The sequence below is a fragment of the Apostichopus japonicus genome, chromosome 7 (assembly GCF_037975245.1).
Source record: "Apostichopus japonicus isolate 1M-3 chromosome 7, ASM3797524v1, whole genome shotgun sequence".
Lineage (NCBI taxonomy): Eukaryota > Metazoa > Echinodermata > Holothuroidea > Aspidochirotida > Stichopodidae > Apostichopus > Apostichopus japonicus.
Genome location: NC_092567.1, coordinates 20,543,341 through 20,564,947, shown reverse-complemented (window position 1 = coordinate 20,564,947; position 21,607 = coordinate 20,543,341). Strand labels below are relative to the sequence as shown.

The 21,607-nt window shown below is 37.8% G+C and overlaps 2 protein-coding genes across 2 annotated transcripts in view; one reads left to right on the top strand and one right to left on the bottom strand.

Moving 5' to 3' along the window:
• LOC139969691 (uncharacterized) overlaps positions 1-2,170 on the bottom strand; it is a 33,528-nt gene extending 31,358 nt beyond the window's left edge. The window contains exon 1 of the mRNA XM_071974839.1: positions 2,000-2,170. The gene's annotated coding sequence lies outside the window, so the exon portion shown is untranslated. The remainder of the gene's footprint in view (positions 1-1,999) is intronic.
• Positions 2,171-2,375: 205 nt separating this feature from the next.
• LOC139969702 (DNA damage-regulated autophagy modulator protein 2-like) lies at positions 2,376-21,041 on the top strand. Its single transcript, XM_071974854.1, has 7 exons — positions 2,376-2,524; positions 3,363-3,516; positions 11,446-11,567; positions 15,800-15,939; positions 16,480-16,648; positions 17,243-17,316; positions 18,425-21,041. The coding sequence occupies exons 2-7, from the start codon at positions 3,434-3,436 to the stop codon at positions 18,605-18,607; spliced, it is 771 nt and encodes a 256-aa protein (XP_071830955.1). The 5' UTR covers positions 2,376-2,524; positions 3,363-3,433; the 3' UTR covers positions 18,608-21,041.
• Positions 21,042-21,607: the final 566 nt, after the last annotated feature.

Genomic DNA, 21,607 nt, shown 5'->3' with positions numbered 1-21,607 from the left:
CAATTCTTTGACACATTTGAAGGGGAAAAGGGTTTTGAAGGGGAGTCTACAAGCAAAATGGTGCCATATTTGTAGCCTTATACAGGGGTTCTTGCACCCGGGTGAAACAAAATTTCATGATCCAATTCAAAACTTGAAATTATACTTTATTATGCCACAAAGATATATCCTAGCAACTAGTCATGTAATTAATTTAGTTCCACAAGAAACACAATTTGATGGAATGCCATTTGTAGAAATTCATGGCAATTTGAATTTTTATTTTGTGCTCTAGGCTATACAAACTTTCACTGCTTATCCATGACTTTCGTGAAATGTTAGCTCAAGTAACATAAACCAAAAAGGTGTTCTTATGCATTGAGATGCATTACTTCACACTATCCATGCTGTCACAAATATGTAGACATACGTAGGTTCTGTACAAACTTGCGAGCCAACACTGTCAATAATACTTAAACTTAAGGGGCTGCCAGCAATACAGCCATATATTTAGTAAAAAGTTGCCAAATTGTAATATTGTTCACTAAAGGCCTATATTTGATTGATATAACTTCCACATGAATTTTCTAAATAAGCAATTTTCTATGGCAAAATTGGTCACATTTGGGGGACTTGGTTATAGAAATTTAGAATCTGGATACTTATAGGCAATATTATAAATCTGTCCTTAAGTCAGTAGAAAGAGGGAATGTCCGAGGAAATCCTGATGTCTTGTAACCCTAGCACATATGTCATCTTGTCAAATGCTTGAGTCGTTAATGTCTACTCCATTTTGCTAGCACTATGCTAGTGGCCACCCTACTTGTTATGGAATTTCAAAATCCTTGTGTTGGCTCAGTGGTTAATGCCGGTGCCTTTCAATCATAAGGTCCCGAGTTTGAGTCACTCCAAGATTAATGTATATGTCATCCAGTTACAGAGTTGTTGACAAATGAACAATTCATAATCATGGACTTTAAAATATGAATCTAAGAGACTGACTTCGGTCAGCTTGCGGCTTTGATAAGCCAATGATGGCTTTGTCGTGAGTTCCTGCTTGCAGGAGGATCTAACATACATACAAACATACATACTGAACAAAATCAAAGTCACACTCATGTTATATTCTCGCTTCAGTCTACAGTATAGTTTAGTTTAAAGACCCAAGAATCAGGAAGCCTTACAGTAGCTTATTTGGGACCCTATCAGTGTTAGATCATGGATGAACACAGGCTAATTTCATGCCTTCTCTTTTTGATAAGTGTTCAGAAGATAACAAGGCAGGCCGTGGATGTGAATTCGCTCCAATTCCTGCTCCCTGGACCGCCATTTAATGTTCCCATCCAAGGACAAGAGTGTTTACCCAGCATCTGACTACTTTCTCTAATACCCATTCGACATCACTGCAGTGCAGCCATGACGAACAAAGTTGTTAAGAACCAAGTGAAGAACAGAAACAAACACCTTTTCCTAAGTTCACAAACCAGAAATACCAAATCCACAGAAGCCTCTGTATGCTATATATTAGGCCTATGTACACTACATAGAATTAACCATTATATGTGAAGAAAGGAGAACAAGATGTAATGTTGGAAGGGGTTAATAATTTGCCTTTCTGTGCTCAAATTGAGAGTAGCTTACTGTGAATTCGGCCTTGAGCACTATGGTATAGGATATTGTCAAATCACCGTCTAGTACTAGTAGTAGTACTAGTATAACTAGCCTAGAATTTAGAAAGTTTTCCACCGTATTTATTACATGCTTTGAGTGAATTTCCTCAAAATCCAGGCCCTGTTAAAATTCTGTAAACCCAAACAAAGTCTCCCACTATATCCTATATATGTTTTACTGCTAAGGCTCGGCTAGGCCTATGACTATGAGTATGAAAAGAATGTAATGATATGTCAAAGCCTAATGTTATGGTAGCCTACACATGATACATTGTTACTATCGAACGTATTCCTTAGACGCAGGCCGAGACGTGCAGCATACGGTTAGGTTTACATCAACCATAGCTTACCATTTCATATCTTGAAACTTTCTGACCTTCACTTTTGCTTTTGGCTTCCAATTCAAGATCACTTTGTGTTGAATGACATTGACCCATTGTCACCCGTAAAAACGAAAATGTACAGAGGGAAGGGTGTACAACTTTCGTTGCGGAAATTGTTACAGGGAAATTCCCTCATAGCCACATGACTATAGTCACAACATCTCTGATACAACTACTTTGCAAAGGGTGAATAAACAAACCATCTTAGAGTTTATCATTTAAGATATCATTTTATGATATCATATTGAAGTTTTGAAACCTTTAATTGTTGTAGATCATTATTATTTGTATCTATAGTAATAAAATGTTCAGAATAGTAAAATAATATCACCAGTTCTGACTTTTACAAGCCCTTAGAGTTATATGTTCCCTACAAGTTGGCACAGTTCATGTAGGGCATAATATTCAGCACTCAATGTGTACTGTTAGTATTGCAACTGTTACAGAGCGAATAACTGAGGGATCTATTGCTGAGAATTTGACTAAAGACTTGTAAGAACTCAATAATTTGTCTAAGATTTGGTAATTTCTTGAGCTTTCAGAATAGTCTGCACTTTTTGAATATCTCCTTGCTAATACAATAACCAAGTTAGACTTTCTCTCCCATTGCGGAAGAATCCTTTTTGTGCGCAGGCCTAGGCTACATTAAGCCTAAGCTAATCTAGACTGTACCCCAGGGATAAGTACTTTTAGCTGCCTAGGTTGTGCAGTAGTTGCTGTCAAGGCTGTACCTTGACTGTTAGTGTTATTGTTAGTTGTTACAATCGAGGTAAGCCTCACGTCCAGCCTATCCTCATTTCCCTGTAACATTTTTTTCTGGACGATTTTACAATAATTTATAATAATCCCAATTCATTCATGAAATCACAGATGATGGCAACCTCATTGAATAATTTCATAGCCCTGTAATGCACATTGAAAATATGTTTTAGCTTTCAGTTCAAAATTTAAAGACTGCCTTAGGTAGAGACCTGAACCTTTATGGGGGGGAGGGGGGGGGAATAGAGGGGAATCAAGAATTTTATAATGTAGGTGGTGCTGCCCTGGGATAAGTGAAGGTTATTCCCATGTATGGGTATTGGAACCTCTCCCCTCCCCCCCCCTCCCCCAGAGAAAAATAAACATTTAGTCGTCAAATGGTGCATTTGGCAGCATACTTATTGATCAAATTTTTTCCCCAGTTGAATGCAAACAATCAGCTGACTGAAGCCATTTCCTCTCCACTGACAATAGGAGTTCCCCACCCCCTCTCCCACCCCCTCTCCTAGCCATCACCCTGTCTACAAAATATGTACAATAAGTAACCATACATGCAAATTTCTTGTCTCAGTTCATTCTTGCAGTTTTATACTTGAAAGAAAGACAGGGTTTGAAACACTTGGAAAGTAGAGACTTGTAATAATGTGTCTGTCCTGGCTGGCTGCAGAACTCTCCTGGCTTCCTATCCTGGTCGGCCTCTTACTCCTATGCAGTATTCTTATTCCGTAAGTGACCAGTACCTACAGTGTATACATGGTTGTATATATATATATCTTCAAAGTGTTTCAAGTAGAATTTATTAGAAATTGCCATATATTGTTTTTTGATTCCTAAAGTCATAAAATGAAAGTCTCGGTCACAGAAAAGAACTCACCGAATATTAGTGCAAACGATTTTTTAATACAGTATCCCTTTAATATGTAGGTTGTTTTTTTTTAAATAGTGAGCAAGTCCCAGACCTTTTATGATATCTGTATTGAAGATCTACTACACATTTCAACGGTAAAGTGGCCGGGACTTCACAAAAGAGAAACCACTCATTATTTACTGTTGATATCAGGCATCTAGTTTCTCTTTCTTTGATAAAAAGATCCAGGTTTTACATCTATACAGTAAGAACTAATTGTTGGTGGCCTGGCCTTGATAAGCTCTGCTTTTGCCAGGTCTCCCCCACTTCACATCATTTGTATGTATATCAATTGAATTTCTATGGAATGTATTTGTATTGTATATATTCAAATGTTATATGTTCACTTTGTTTATGTTATGGTGAAGTGGGAATAAATAGTTTTTCAATTTCAATTTCAATTCATTCTTCTTTGAAAGCCCTTAAATACTTAAAAATACTTAAAATGGAAAGCCTTAAAATACGTCATGTGGTTTTAGACTAAACATTCAACTTTCATTTCATATCATTTGTGTTAACACAGTTTAGCTGCTACTAATTTATCCTCCACAGCATCAATAAATTCAATAAATGTGTAATTAATATCCATGAACATACATAATCAATATGTCCAACGTTGCACGCTATACAGTGTTATTATTAGTAAATTATGAGTAGGTTACAATCTGAAACAAACCACTGTGCTGTATATTAATATTTCTTGAACCATGCAAAGACATGTCCATTGAAATGTATGTCATTGCTTCTATAGGCAATTCAATACACTTCCTCCCTCTGGAAAAAAAATGAAGGGAAATGTCACGAAAAGAGAACCCCAGAAAAGGTGCTTGTTGTTGAAATCAAACTCTGAATTCTGCTATGTTAAATATTGTTCCACTTCACAAAGTAAGCAATTCTTACATCCTTCCTTGTTCAGGAAGGAACTTGCCGTAAACCTTGTAAAGTTTGCTTAAATTCCCTTCTTCCTCCTGAGCTCATTTTTGGTTTCGATGAAATCGTAACCTATGCATTCATGCAGGCGGAGAGTGTGTGTATGTGTGTATGTATGGGTGTATGTATGCATGTGTGTGTGTGTGTGACGCCTGGCTTGTAAACACGGTATCTCAAGTAGGGAAGCTTGGACCAATCTAATATTTGGTGTATACGAGTACCACATTGAGTAGATGTGCCCTATTTTTTGTGTTGCCTGTGAAGGTCACCAAAGGTCAGTTAGAGGCCAAAAACCAAAATATTAAAACAAGCAATAACTCCCATTGACAGGATCCGACATGGTTGATATTTTGGGACCAGTTGTGAATGGGGTAAGGGATCATTTCAAAACATAACGGTCATGTAATCCAAGGTCAACAAAGGTCAATCAGGGGTCAAAAACTAGTATTTTTGCAATAACTTGAGAACCAAATGTCCGTGAAGGTTGGGAGTTGCGCTATTGTAATCAGGGAGTCGACCCGCATCTAGGTGACCTTTGACCTCAGGTTGACCTCCGGTGACCTTTATCAGTTTTTTGGGTTATTTGAATTTTCGTGGCCATAATCGGATCTCAAAGGTACCTTCCGATCAAAATGGTCCATAGTTGACCCCTGTGCGACCTTCGTGTGCGAAGTTATCAGAGGTCAATGTTTTTGTTTTTTAATAAGTACAGTTAGGATGGTCGCACAGACTTGTCATGTTGCTTTTTGGAATCAGCGTGTCAAACTACATCTGACTGCGAGGTCAAAAGGTCAAAGGTCAAATCTTAAAAAATATGCTCATTTTAGGAGATACGGGGCAAAACAAAATAGAACAAAGATAAGTTTAAAAAATTGCTGACATATGATAGAGCTTTTTGTGCTGAATATAGGAAACCAACTCCCGCTTCAATCGGACACCCAGTTCTCAAGTTATGAGGGGCCAAAGGTTGGTTTTGATACATTTCTAGCAATAACATTATGTGTGTACATTGTAGGCCAAACAAATTTTAGGACATAGTGCACCTTATCAAGAGAAACATTTTTGATAAAAACCATCAGGTCATCCAAGGTCATTCAAGGTTGATTATGTGCCAAAAACTCCCAACTTATGCTAATTTTTGCAACAACTTCTAGTCACGAAGTCTGACATGGCTGGTAAATTAGGACAAGTTGTGAATGGAGTAGGGACACATTTTCAAAAATAACCGTGATGTGATCCAAGGTCACCAAAGGTCATTTATGGGTCAAAATGTGTTTTTTTCCCTCAATAACTTGTGAAACTACCACTGACAGGGTCCGACATGGTTGATATTTTGGGACTAGTTGTGAATGGGGTAAGGGATCATTTCAAAACATAACGGTAATATGATCCAAGGTCAGCAAAGGTCAATTAGGGGTTAAAACTAGTATTTTTGCAATAACGTGAGAACCAAATGTCCCTCAAGGTTGGGATTTTAGGACAGAGTGCACATCATCAAGGGGAAAATTTTTGATCAAAACCATTAGGTCATTCAAGGTCATTCAAGGTTGAGTATGTGCAAAAAACTCCCAACTTATGCTAATTTTTGCAACAACTTCTAGTCACGAAGTCTGACATGGCTGGTATATTAGGACAAGTTGTGAATGGAGTAGGGACACATTTTCAAAAATAACCGTGATGTGATCCAAGGTCACCAAAGGTCATTTATGGGTCAAAATGTGTTTTTTTCTCAATAACTTGTGAAACTACCATTGACGGGTCCGACATGGTTGATATTTTGGGACTAGTTGTGAATGGGGTAAGGGATCATTTCAAAACATAACGGTAATATGGTCCAAGGTCAACAAAGGTCAATTAGGGGTCAAAAACTAGTATTTTTGCAATAACGTGAGAACTAAATGTCCATCAAGGTTGTGATTTTAGGACAGAGTGCACATCATCAAGAGGAACATTTTTGATAAAAACCATTAGGTCATCCAAGGTCATTCAAGGTTGATTATGTGTCAAAAACTCCCAACTTTGCTAATTTTTGCAACAACTTCTAGTCACGAAGTCTGACATGGCTGGTATATTAGGACAAGTTGTGAATGAAGTAGGGACACATTTTCCAAAATAACCGTGATGTGATCCAAGGTCACCAAAGGTCATTTATAGGTCAAAATGTGTTTTTTCCCGATAACTTGTGAAACTACCACTGACAGGGTTGAGAGTTACGCTATTGTAATACAATGGTCGAACTGCATTTGGGTGACCTTTGACCTCAGGTTGACCTCCAGTGACCTGTATTAGCTTCTTTCAAGTTGATTCTTTGAAGTTTCGTGGGCATATTCCAATCTAACTTGTCCATAAGTGGACTCCTCTGCAACCCTAATGTGCGAAGTTATTAAGAGATTTGGTTTGGTTTTGTAATACTTGGTGTGTGGATTCATAACATTGAGTACAAGAACCCTATTGCTTTTGATGGAGGTGTGTATAACCACGTACAGTAGACTGACCTGTGTTAGCATGTCATAGTGTTATTGTAACAGCTAGTTCTGGTTATACTAACAAGCAGAAGTCTAGTGCATTAAAGTCATCGAAACCTCAATGCATTTTGCATTCTGGTTGGTTCCTTGCTTTAGCAAAAGGAACCTATGTAGTCAGGTTGGCGTGTGTGTGTGTGTGTGTGTCTGTGTGTGCATCTGTGACACTTGCTTGGGTACACTGTAACTCAACAAGGGAAAGTTGGACTTAACTCAAACTTGGTATATAGATCCGCCATAGTGAGAAGGTGTGCCCTAATTTTTTTGGTGCCTGTGAAGGTCACCAAAGGTCAGTTAGAGGCCAAAAACCCAAAATATTAAAACTGCAATAACTCCAAGTGCCAATGTGTGACATGGTTGATATTTTGGAACAAGTTGTGAACTGGTTAGGGGAACATTTTGAAACTTAACGGTCATGTGATCCAAGGTCACCAAAGGTCAATTAATGTTAAAAAACAACTATTTTTGCGAGAACTTGAGAACAAAATGTTCGTTAGGGTTGGGAGTTGCTTCAATGTGTTCCAATTGTCGACCAGCATCTGGGTGACCCTTGACCTCAATTTGACCTCTTGTGACCTTTACGTGTTTTTGGGGATTTTTAAAGTTTTGATGCTATTTTCAGATGTCAAAGGTACCTTCTGATCATAAATGTCAATAGGTTGACCCCGTGTGACCTTTATGTGCGAAGTTATAAGGGGTCAAAGTTTTTCGGTCAGAGTTAGGATGGTTGTACAGACTTGTCGTTTTGTTTTTTGGAATCAGGAGATCAAACTACATCTGAAACCAAGGTCAAAAGGTCAAAGGTCACATTAGAAAAAATGTGCTTATTTTGGGAGGAAACGAGCAAAAAAGAAAATGTTTGGTTTTGATGCTAGATTTGGATATCAAAGGTACCTTTCGATCAAAAATGTCAATTGGTTGACACCCGTGTGACCTTCGTGTGCGAAGTTATACGAGGTCAAAGTTAATTTTCAGACATTTAATGCAATAACTCCCAGTTCCAAGGTGTGACATGGTTGATATTTTTGGACAAGTTGCAAATGGTATAGGGGAATATTTTCAAACTTAATGGTCATGTGATCTGAGGTCACCAAAGGTCAATTAATGTTAAAAAACTAGTATTTTGGGAGGAGAAAATGGGAAAGAAAAAAATGTTTGAATTTGTATAGTTTGATGCTCCATTTAGGTCTCACCAATCAAAAATGTCAATAAGTTGACCCAAGGTGACCTTTGTATGTTAAGTTACATGAGGTCAAAGTTAATTTTCAGACATTTAGTGTAATAACTCCCAGTGCCAAGGTGTTACACGGTTGATATTTTGGGACAAGTTGCAAATGGTATAGGGGAATATTTTCAAACTTAACGGTCATGTAATCTGAGGTCACCAAAGGTCAATTAATGATAAAAAACTAGTATTTTTGCAATAACTTGAGAACAAATTGTCCGTTAGGGTTGGGAGTTGCTTCAATGTAATCCAATTGTCGACCCGCATCTGGGTGACCCTTGACCTCAATTTGACCTCTGGTGACCTTTTCGTGTTTTGGGGATTTTTACAGTTTTGATGCTATTTTCAGATGTCAAAGGTACCTTCTGATCATAAGTGTCAATGGGTTGACCCCCGTGTGACCTTCGTGTGTGAAGTTATGGGAGGTCAAAGTTAATTTTCAGACATTTAATGCAATAACTCCCAGTTCCAAGGTGTGACACGGTTGATATTTTTGGAGTAGTTGCAAATGGTATTGGGGATTATTTTCAAACTTAACGGTCATGTGATCCAAGGTCACCAAAGGTCAATGAATGATAAAAAACTAGTATTTTTGCGATATCTTGAGAACGAATTGTCAGTAAGGGTTGAGAGTTGCTTCAATGTAATCCAATTGTTGACCCACATCTGGGTGACCCTTGATCTCAATTTGACCTCTGGTGACCTTTTCGTGTTTTGTGCGTTTTTACAGTTTGATGCTATTTTCAGATGTGAAAGGTACCTTCTGATCATATATGTCAATGGGTTGACCCCCGTGTGACCTTTGTGTGCGAAGTTATATGAGGTCAAAGTTAATTTTCAGACATTTAATGCAATAACTCCCAGTTCCAAGGTGTGACACAGTTGATATTTTTGGAGTAGTTGTAAATGGTATAGGGGAATATTTTCAAACTTAATGGTCATGTGATCCAAGGTCACCAAAGGTCAGCTAATGTTAAAAAACTAGTATTTTGGGGGGAGAAAATGGGAAAGAAAAAATGTTTAAATTTTTTCAGTTTTGATGCTCTATTTATGTCTCACCGATCAAAAATGTCAATTGGTTGACCTACGGGTGACCTTTGTGTGTGAAGTTATGTATACAAGTTCAAAGTTAATTTTTAGACATTTAATGCAATTCAATCCCAATGCCAAGGTGTGACACGGTTGATATTTTGGGACAAGTTGTGAATGGGGTGGTGGAACATTTTCAAACTTAAAGTTCATGTCATCTGAGGTCACCAATGTTATCATATCTGTTGACCCGCTTGTAGGTGACCTTATATTTCTTACATTTTCGACGCCATATTTAGATCTCAAAAGTGCCTTTTGATAAAAAATCTGATCACATTTTGTGATCACAAAAGTGTTGGCTATAGTGTTGGTTACTTTATGGGTACATATAGGACCACAATTACTTGGACTATTTGAGCCCAATCTTGCTTGATAATATTATGGGTATTGTCATATACCCCAAGCAAGGAACCACAGTGCCCTTGGGCTCTTGTTATCTAGACTCTTCTAGTTACTAATTTATAGAGAATTTAAGAATTTTTTAAAACTGATGAAACTATGTTGCTGTTGATATAACTACTGTTGGTACAGGTCTGATGAAATAACTCTTGGTATCTTGCCATGAAGTATTTAGATAACAGTATGTCCGTATTTCTTATACCATGTTGGAGATTTTGTTGAACAGCAGATCCTTGCCTAGTGAATGCTCGGTCTTTAATAAAATGTTCAAAGTGCGTATGTACACAAGAATATTCAAACAAGTTTGATGCACGTACGTACTTCGTCTATATAAATTTCCTCAATATAATACTTTCGTTCTGTCTGTACTGTGGGATAGTTTAATTGCTGACAGAAGGAGTTTCATAAATCAGTTTACAAACAGAACGTTAAACTTGCATTTTAAAGCTGCCGATACTGCAACTAATGTATTGTTCACAAGAAATCAATGACTTTCTTCTCCCCTTACACTTTAAAGGGACTCTGCACTTGAAAGTGAAAGAGAAACTTCACTTGATGTTTAAATACTGTACAGCAGACCTGTCACCCTTGCATTCACAAAAACAGGCAGATTTTAAAAAATTTCATCCTAAATATCAGGGACATTTATATGGAGAAATTTGAGAGAAATGGGCAAAATTTTACTAAAATATGACAAGACAGATGAAACAGTATAAAAAATAATCTAGCAACATTTTCAGGGTTTCAACAGATTAGATGTTTACAAATTTAGAAAACATAAATAACAGAACTGACAAACAATTGGTGGTTTAGAATACTGATGTTATTGTAGCAGAAGAAAATAGATAATTTATAAGCATATTATAAAACTATTTCCCTTAAGAAAAAAAGATTTTTCTTTATATACCTAGCCTAAGTAATACTCTAGCCTACACCCCATTTCTAATCCAATTTAGAGAAAAGTTTAGAAAGTAGATTTTACCAGATTAGCAGACAAAATCTTGGAGAGGAGGAGATTACTTCGTAGTAGAATCAATCTTCTTCTTTTTTCCCACTTCGAATGGTGTACCAATGCCTTACGTTTAGCCAGGTGTCTGCTTGTTTGGTTTATATATCTATGGTATTTAAAGGGTTCGAAGACACCATCATCGATCCCAGCTAGGATGTTTAAAGGGTGTGAAGACTCCAGCAAAAAGAAACGTCTAATGCCGGTAATCTGACCTAGTTTCGAATGAGGTGTAACAGCAGTGTTAGACACCACCATCGATCCCAGAAAATACACACACAGCTTGCTACCGTCGGTAATTAGACACTAGTGTACAGTCACTACATGCAGCTACGGTAAATACCCATAACACAGTGTAAAGAGCAGCGATGGACATCTCAGCAGAAAGTTGTTGTGGAACTCCCTGATCAAGATAACAAGGTATCACGTTTCATTACTGTCTGCATTTTGTAGCAATAAGAAGAAAACTTCACTTGCAAGCAACAAAAAGTTAACTTTTTTGCAGGGCGGCACGCAGTATGAGGCGAGCCCTCAATGCTTTTAAATAATGATTTTTAATTGTCATTTCTTTTCAAGGTATTGCATTGCAGTCAAGTTGGGTCATGTGATCGCTGGTCTACCATTCATCAGCGACACTGGTACCATGCCACCAGAAAGCTGTGTCTTTGGTCAGCTACTCAATATGACAGCAGCAGCAGGTAAACTTGTACAAGTTTTGTATCAAAAAACAACGTTATTCAGGCACATAGCGAGGAATTTGCCAAGGGAGGGGCGAAGCCTGTAGGCAAACTATCATAGCGTAGCGTCACCATGGGTTGGCGCGAAGCGTCCAAGAAAATTTTGGCCGAAAATGCCTCTCAGATCGCTGGAAATGGCACTTACCAGGACCATGGGTTGGCGCGAAGCATACACGAAAATTTTTGGCAGAAAATGCCTCCCAGATCGCTGGAAATGACACTTCCCTGGCATTTTCTACTTTGAGATTTCCAGCGATATCATAAAAACATATGCTCAAGGAGGGGGGGGGGGCGGCCGCCCCCTTTGCCCCCCCCCCTTGGCTACGCGCCTGACGATATTAAATGTATTATTAAAGCAAAGCAATTTTGGGTTTGGTGGGAGACTGCAGATCTTTTAGAGTTTGGGAGATGTCAGCAGACCACAGTTCTGCAATATTGTCAAACGTTGTAACTAATGAAACTAAAACTGGTTTTGGGGTGCCCTTATAATTATCTCTTTCCATTCCTGATGGACTGCCTTCATCATGCATAACATGAGGTCCTAGTTCAGTATGAGACTGTAGTATAAATATAGGATTCAATTCAATTCTTTATTTCCAGTATAAATCATTAAAAATTTATAAATAGGAAAATAAATAAAATTATGATAAAGATATAAAATAGTAAATACTAGACAAAACACTGAAAAACAAAATCACAACAATGGTTCTAGAGCACCATGCTGTATGAACATGGACGCCCTATAAACAAAAGAATTCCTATAAAGTTCAATCCTGAATCTGGGAGTTATTGCAGCATTCCTCAAATTGTAGTTTGTCTTATTGCACAGAGAGTTTATTGCACAATGGAGTGGGTGTCCTTCATTTCTTTGGATGTTATTTAGTAGCCTCTCAAATTCCTTCCTAGCAGCCGTATTAACTTTATCTTTAAGTAGGTTATGATTTAATCCAAAGATTCTCTCACAGTATCTCAGGAAACTTAATAATCTTTTCTTATCTTTTATTTGGACAAAGTGATACCAGACCGGGACAGCATATATTATATTTGGCAAGATAGAGGCCTCAAACACCCTTTCCCGTATATGGACAGGAAAGTGAGGAGCAATATACATGAGTGTGGCGACAATGTGATACACCTTGGCTAATACCTTCGAAATATGATTTGAAAACGTCAGCTTGTTGTCAATGCAGACTCCTAGATACATTGTACTGGAAGTACGTTCAACGGATGTATTGTGAATAATTGTCCTCTCGTCTCTCTTCTCGATTAAACCCCTGTGCTTAATATTGACGTTTTCGAAAACCATTTCCTTACACTTCTTTTTGTTGAGAAGTAGGTTCTTCTGGTCGCAAGTGCTAACTATACTAGTGATAAAATCTTGATACTCATGCTGATTTTGCTGGTGGGAGCCTTTGGTGATATTGCACGATAAAACAGTGTCATCAGCATATTTAATTACTGAGCAATTAGAATTAGAGCGAATGCAATCTGTATAAATAGTAAACAATAGGGCTGATAGAGGGCCACCTTGTGGAACTCCTACTCTGATTTCAGAAGTTGTTGTATAGCCTTTGTCTAGTTTAACTTGTCTCGACCATCCCTGCATGAAATCCCTAAGCCAATGAATGAGCCATGGCTCATCGATGAAGTTACACAGGTCATTTAGTAGACGATTGGGCAGGACTGTATTAAATGCACTTGAAAAGTCCAGAAATAGGACTTTAGATATTGTCGTCTGTTTACAGTTTAGCCCAGACACTATGCCATGGACAAGGGTGAGGATTGCATCAGTGCACGAGATACCTTTTCTGTACGCAAACTGATTTGGATCACCATGTTCATCAATGGATTGTGTGACATACGAAAGTAATAACTTTTGCAAACAATTGAACCCTATGCTTGATATATCAATTGGGCGATAATCATTTACTGAAGCAGGACTGCAAATTTTGGGCACAGGAGTAGTTTTGGCATGTTTCCAGTCAGATGGAATAATACTCTGTTTAATACTTTCATTGAAAATGACTGTGAAAATGTCAGCAATTTCATTTGAGCAATATTTAAAAACCCACCAGGGTATGTTATCAATACCTGATGCGACACCTCGCTTGACAAGTCCAAACTGTCTTTTAACCTGATCTCGTTCTATTCCAGGAGTGTCATTGACAGAGCGGTGCGGTAAGTTCAGAGTAATGTCCTTTATAACCGCACTGTTGAATCGGCCGAAGTGGGTGTCTAGCTTAGATCCAAGCTCCCTCGATATGGTGACCTTGTTATCATTTTTGTGAGGATTCCGCACTGATTTCAGAAAGTTCCATAATGACGTGGAATCCGTCGCTATCCTCTCGAAGTGTTCACTCCTCTTCCTATAGATGTATCTATTTATAGTCCGCTGCAACCTATTCCGTTCTGCGTTGTTCCCCACCTCAATTGCCTTCTTTTTTCGTTCTTCCATTCGTCTAATATTATCGTCGGCCGGTAATCTCTTCATCATTTCCGCAGTTGGTACAGTTCTAGTTGGAACGCAGATGTCCGATACAAATTGAATATAACACGAAACCACTTCAGTCAGTTCGTTGAGTGTAGGGCAGGTTTCCGTGAAGATATTCCAGTCCGTAGAGGCTATGGTCTCACGAAGAATACATAGATTGTTGTCTCTAATGTCCCTTTCCCTTCTCCTGGGCCTCTGCTTGGTCTCTCTGTGCTTTTCCGTATACTTAGGCATGATACAAATTGAGTAGTGGTCCGACGATCCGATGGGATGGCGTCTTGTGGCCCTGTAGTAATGATTGTTGACATATACAGCGTCTAATATGGAACCAGATCGCGGGAAGGTAGCAGAGTCCACAAGGTTTTGAAAGCCCATTGTCTCAAGGAAAGCGATGTTGCTTCGATTTATATCTCCCAATAGTATTATGCTGGAACGCGGGTTCTCCTTCATGATTTCTGTCACTGCTCTCTTCAATTTCACATCGGCCAGAGAGAAATCCGCTGATGGCCTGATATAAACGTTAACAATAGTGATATTCGATATATCACTAGGAAGGAATCGTGGCCGGGTTCTCACAGCGAGTAACTCTATGTCCGGATCAGAGAGAGTGAGACAAACCTTGGGAATACCGATAGCCCATTCCTTGGAAATATACGTAATTAGTCCCCCTCCGTTCGCTGTGAAATCCCGATCATGACGGTACATGTGATAATTGTTCATTTGTATAGCTTCGTCCGGTACAATATGTTGGGGCGTTTCATTGATCCATTTATTAACATCTTTCTGCAGTTTTGTCTCCTGAAGAGTGATAAAACACAAGTTTCTCATGTTAGTAATGGTTTGTTCTAGTTCTACGAATTTCCCCTGGAGACTGTTTACATTGGAGGATAATCCGTACGGATAACTGAAGTTGAAAGTCTTCGTATGCCGTGGATACCTAGCATAAAAGGAAAAAACCTTGATACTGTTATCGGAGGTATACAAGGTGAAAATTGCGTTCAGCTCTTTACATTCCTCGCCTTGAGCACCCTTCCGGGTGGCTATGCGCACGTTATAAATCACCATTATTACTATTATTATTAGCGATATTACCATGGTGACATCAATCACTGTGCATTGCCAGATGCCCTCTCAAAATATCACCTTAAGTTGATAAAAAACCTCTGAAAACTCATCCTACGCATCCAGCATATACATCAATGTTAACCAATAATGTTTTTGTTCATTCATATTTGCTTTCTTTTCTCTCTTTCTCTCTTGCACCTCGAGTGCCCTTTCCGGATGGATATGCGCACATTATAAATCACCATTATTATTATTATTATTATTTGTTGTTGTTGTTATTGTTATTATTATTGTTATTATTATTATTATTATTATTATTGTCTTTCCACAATTGTCCTCCTTTAATTGATGTCGGCTACTACAACCACCGACAGCATGTGATTCTCAGATAACTGACTATGAATATTCATTATCTAGTTTTGAAACCTTCATGAAGTCCAGAGAGCCACACCTTAGGTGAAATCCATCCTCAGTCGCTCTCCTCATTGGATTAAGTAAAATTGACATGCCATCACATGATACACTATGACTTTAGGGCATCGAACTGGCAATAACTAGCGATAAAGATGTGCTTAAAAGAGAACCGGCCTCGATAAACTTTTGAACGACACCCTCTCTTTCTCTTTCTCTTATTTAGCTTTGGCATGCATCTTCATCAGGTTCAAACAGGTCGGAATCGCTGCCGAGGGGAATAACTCTGTGTCGCTTCTGAATCGGGTCGGTTTCGTCCTGGGAATCATAGCTTGCTTTGGAATGTCCTTAGTGGCAAATTTCCAGGTTTGTGGTACCTTGCAAATCAAATCGTAGTTTGGGTTATGAAGGGCCTTGGCTTCCTATCGAAAAAGTAGTGAACAGATGCACCTTCCCTCATTAAGTCGATTCCATTCGAAAAGGAATAAAACTGTTGCTACGAAAAACATGACTGTCTACGTTATATATACATTATATGAAATGACAATTGCCTCGGTATGTTTCTGAAGTTACTGCTGCCAGGTAGTCAACAGATGCACTAGTTTGCTTTAAGTGGTTACCATGTGAATAAAGATAAGGAAAACATGACTGTCTATGTCATATGAAATGACAGTAGCCTTGGTATGTTTGTTACATTACTGCTGCCAGCTTACGAACAGATACACTAGTTTGCTTTATTGTGGATACCATGTGAATTCAGATAAGGAATAAGAAATGTGGCCATGGAAAACATGTATGTAGACATATGTTTGATAACAATTTGCTTAGGGCTGTCAACAAGTGTTTCAAAATATTCTTTTAATACCTACATGGCTTTTTTACTTTCTATTTTTGCTTTCCATGCAGGAGTTAAACGTTGCAAGTGTTCACATGATCGGGGCTATGCTATGTTTCGGTGTCGGGAGTGTTTACACCATACTACACACGTGGATCACCTTTAAGCTTCGAAACAGGGGTTCGATCACCTGCCTGAGATTGTTTCTCTCGGTCTCCTGTTCCTTTCTCTTCATAATAAGTATCCTTTTACATAAAAAAATTAAATAATCAAAATTCAGAGTCAGAATTTGTGATAAAACGCTGCCAATATCTTGACCAATTAACGGTTGGTCCTACATTGCCTTTTTTTTAGTTAAAGAAGCCTATTGTTTTTGGTGGAGGTCAAAGGTCATTTAGGGTCATCAGAGGTCAAATCGTGAAACCCTTGAAAACATGTACACCATCACTATACATTACGTCAGATTCATGAAAATGTTACATCATCGAAACCGCAATGCATTTTTGCATTCTGGTTTTGATATACATTACTCCATATTTTCGTCATGAAGACAACCCATAGACTGTTGGTATAATATACCCTGCTATCTAATTGTATGTATCTCACCTTTACATGACCCTACTTTAAATGGATCGAGATTTGCAAATGAGGCAAAAACAAGGGGGATTTTTTCTTTTGGGGAGGGGGGGGTGGGAGGGGCTTGTTCCTATTAGTCTTCTGCAGATGATAGAGTGGATGAGGGGATCAGTTTCATCACACACAGCTAATGACTTGAAACTCTCAATCTGAAAATCAGCTTTTCACAGATTAAACTTCCTTACCGTATTCTTCCAGCTATGGTTTATACCACGAAGGCTCTAAAAATGCACTCAGGTCTTAATCCGTTAATATGGCACGACACTGACGATGTAAGTCCATTTTTTTCTTCCTTTCTTTCTTTTTTTATCTGCTTCGGCATTTGTTACTGTTATTCACACAACACTTTGGTATATATAAACAGATTTACGTACATTTTTGTTCATTTAAGATTTTTTCTTCAAATTTTTCATTTATATTCAATAAAAGCGGTTTAAATCCTCATGCATTAGATCTCAACAGTCTAATCAACATTCATAACATTATTGGAAAAATTTTTCTATTTAACGAATAACGAGTGGATCTGGGGGGTGGGGGTGGAGTGAGACATGTGACTGTAGTTCTTTGGTGGGGGGTGGAGAAGAATGTTCAAATGAAAATGTCAATCAGTTGCTGTATTAATTAAATCACATATTCATATTGGATGGTATGAAGTAACTTCAAGATGCTAAGAGCACAAACTCAATGTTTGGTGTCGATCAGGTTTCACCCAATGCCAAAATTTTGCCAAATGTTACTGTATCACTTTGGTAAGATCAGAATTTATGTTTTCGGCTTTCACTTTGTCAAAACATTTAGCCAAATTTTCGTTGAGACTGCGTAGATAGTAAGTCACGTTTTGAAAAATTAGCTGTACACTTTAACCTTCAAACGTTGCAACTGCTGTAACAGTATCTACATATTTATACACAGCATTGATGTTGAGGCACATGTAAACCTACCATATACCATCAAACTCGATGCTGTGATTTATAGTAATCAACCTGTTTATATATACATACATATATATATTATATCAGGGGCATATCCAGGATTTAAACAGGATTGGGAGGGGGTGGGGGTGATGGCCTCGGGGTTGTTTAAGTTGACTCCTTTGTAGGGGGTCTGGGATTCTTCCAAATTATTGACATGAAAATTGTGCGTTCTGAGGCTTTTGTAGACTATAAATTTAGGTTTATGATATATTACAGTAGCTCCACATGCAAGGTTTTGCTAATAAGTACTTTTCACACTTGGGGGTTGAAAATGGGACATATCCTCCCTGCACCCCCCCCCCCTCCCCTCCCACTCCTTCCTGGATCTACAGCTACACTGCTAACTTTATATGTTAGATGCAGCTAACCACTCGATAACTTTTATGTTCTTCTCTTTTCCGAACAGGGCTTCGTTTTGCACCAGGTGGCAACCTCATCTGAGTGGCTGCTCGCCATTTCGTTTCTGGTCTATTTCTGGACGTTTATCCCGGATTTCAGGTGGATGACAGTCGCTGTGGAGGTACAGCACTCTTACCTGAGGATACCGGGGGTGAACATGGCAACAGACGAACTTCCATCGACGATATAGAGTCCGATGCCTGGCTGAGCAAAACTAGACATTTGCATTTCAATTTTTATCTATTTGAAGGAATGGTGCCTTCAAACTTAGGTGTGCTGAAGAATTGCTGTTGGAAACGTTTCCAAGAGTGCCACCCTTATGGCTCATGTTACTCGACTTGTTACCTTCAAAATTATCTTCAGTTGTTGTTGATGACAGTCAAAATAACAAATTAAATGTTTTTCACTTACGGAACGTTGAAGGCAAAGTTGGTTTTGTTACCATCGGTAACCATTTTTGACTATTCTAGACTAGCTTATTTGGTGGACATACTAATGATGTTGTTTTTAAATTTGGTGAATTTAATATCATATATATATTAAGAGAAATCTTTTCATTTGTGCGAAATCCAACGTTCACAAACCGGTAAATATCCAATGAGAACTTTCATATGGAATTGACTCTATTACAAAATTTGTAAATAAATTTGATTACAGTAATCAGACAAAAAAATTTGGAGGGGCCTTGAATTTCTGTAAGGCCTCTACCTACCATGTATATAAGTACACATTTAGACAACTTAAAATGTTTATAAATTTGCTTACACTTTGTTGAACACAAGGTTGTGACCAAATATACTCATGGGGGCTAAAAGTCCACCCCTCCCCAGTATACAACCAAGGGGAGCTTAACCTCCCCTCTATCCACCAGACAGAATGTAACACAAAAAATGTATATTCAGTCCATAAATAATGAAGATTTATGTGCTAACCAAAAAATATTAAAATTCTATGACATTATTTCAAAAGTTGCAAAATCTAGCCCCATTTTGCACCTGAAAATCATTTTAACAATTTTATCAAAAGGAGGTGGACCCCTCCCCTGGACAGCATAACATGTGAGCCTCCCCCTCCCCCTCCCTCCCCCTCCCCCCTCCCCCTCCCTCCCCCTCCCCCCCTCCCCCAATACAATATGGTGGTTGCATCATATGTGCAGTATTTCTTTCTGAAAGCGCTTCTATAAAACTGATATATTTTAAAAGCAGAATTTTGCTTTTTTTTTTAGCATTTGATCAACTTTCTTAATACATGCAAGGAAATCTTGAAAATTTTAAATTTATACAAGGTTTATGAAAATTCCATGTGCACTCATTATCTTCTCACCGCCACTCGCTTTGACGATGCGAATTGTTTCAATCGTGGCAAAAGCAATTAGCCAATCTTCATTGATGGATAACAAAGTCATTGAGGCTTTTTTGGCTTGAGCAGCATATATACTGTAGTTTGTCCCAATCGTGGTATCAAAAGTCGGAACTGTTTCATCACCCTACAAAAATGTTGGAAGGATATTTCTAAGTTAGGTTTTTTTTTTTTTTTTTTCTCTCTTTTTGTAATAGTTTGTGTTAACACTTGTTTTAAACATCTTTGTGATGTTTGAAAAGAAAAATTTAGCAATCAATTACTGGAATAAATTAGCTTGAAATTTGACATTTATTGTACAGTACGTTCATTAGTAATGAGGACATTTGACTAGCTTTTACCTGTGTTGTCAATATCGATATTAAGGTAGGCCTATATATCATATTTTTACTTTGATTCATGGCTTTTTATGAAATAAATTGGACATTAAAAGAGTAAGAGAAATGAAATTGTATTTTAAACTGTATATGAAACTGTGTAGAATTACATAAGAGACTCCTTTTGTATCCATGGTTGGTGCAAAACACAATTTTCTTGAAAATGTCATATTGTTATCATATCAGTATAAAACAAACACACTTTTGATGTAATAGATTGAAATTTATCCAGAAATTCTATTAAGATTGACAGTTTGACATATTAACAATACCTGCTACAATTATTTCCTTGTTAACATGGCGACCATCGCCACTCAAACATTGTATATATCATAAGTGGGTGTCCACAGTCCTTGCCCATATATATGTTATTGTATATTAATTAATCACGTTTCTTTTTTGAAACAGCACTGATTCTTGTTTTAGTCAGTGAAGTTTTTACCTAATCAAACTTTAATTAGCCACCATATGTATCTACAAGTCGTGTAGACGATTTGCTTTGAAAACTGCTCTGGTTGGCCTTATTATAAAGTGACGTGTTTGTACTTTTTTAGATGTAGCCATGGTCAAAACATGGCAAACACATGGTGTTTAAAGTGACAACTTATATATAGTCTTTCTGAGGTTAAATGTGATTAGAGTTCTCTATAAAGGAACTCTAAATGTGATGATGAAAGGCTGCCCTCTATGGGGATTAGAAGAAGACCTCTTTGTGTGATTTTCTTACCTTCAAGTTTTGTTTGTTTTTGCTTACAGTAGTTAGTGCAGGATTACTTTAACTAAGAGCAACTTTTGTTTTAACCTTTTCTATCACTGGCAGATTTTAAAATTGCTGTTGATATGTTCACAAGCTTACTTTCCACAATAATAAACCTAAAGAAAGCCTAATGACGTCATCCTTCGTTATGCTTCTCCTTGTCTTGTATTTGTGAGGTTTAGATGGTTCTTTAATACCTTTCTGATTATTAAAAGCCTCCATCCCACCTTCTAAAGATATAAAACTTAAAAACCTTAATCATGAAAATTTACAAGGAGCTCAACTTTGAAGATCCTGCTAGGATCAAAACCTCAGGCCCTCCTTTTGCATTAGATTAGCAGTTTGCTAACAAAATATACTTCTTTATCAATGACATGGAGTGGAGCTGGAAATCTACAATTACTCTCGTCTTGAAGTTGGCACAATTAAGGTGGGAGGGGTTGGGTGGGAGGGTGGGGGGGAAGGGGTGCACTACGCTTCTAAATCTGCTCAGGCTGTAGACATGATCAAGATAAATACAAACAAAGTTGTAGAGTATTCAACAAATTAGGATCTATTCTGGAAATAACCAAATGTTAAAACATTGACACATAATATTACACCAAAAGTATTGCAACATATAAGATGAGATAATATAATATATATGATAGTAATATCATATTGGCAAGTCTTTTGTGAACCGTGAGAGCTATCTTGG

Coding starts and splice junctions, on each gene's coding strand:
- LOC139969702 (XM_071974854.1), top strand. CDS start 3,434: ATGTGTCTGTCCTGGCTGGCTGCAGAACTCTCCTGGCTTCCTATCCTG. Junction 3,517..11,445: donor CTATGCAGTATTCTTATTCC/GTAAGTGACCAG, acceptor TTTCTTTTCAAG/GTATTGCATTGCAGTCAAGT. Junction 17,317..18,424: donor TATGGCACGACACTGACGAT/GTAAGTCCATTT, acceptor TTTTCCGAACAG/GGCTTCGTTTTGCACCAGGT.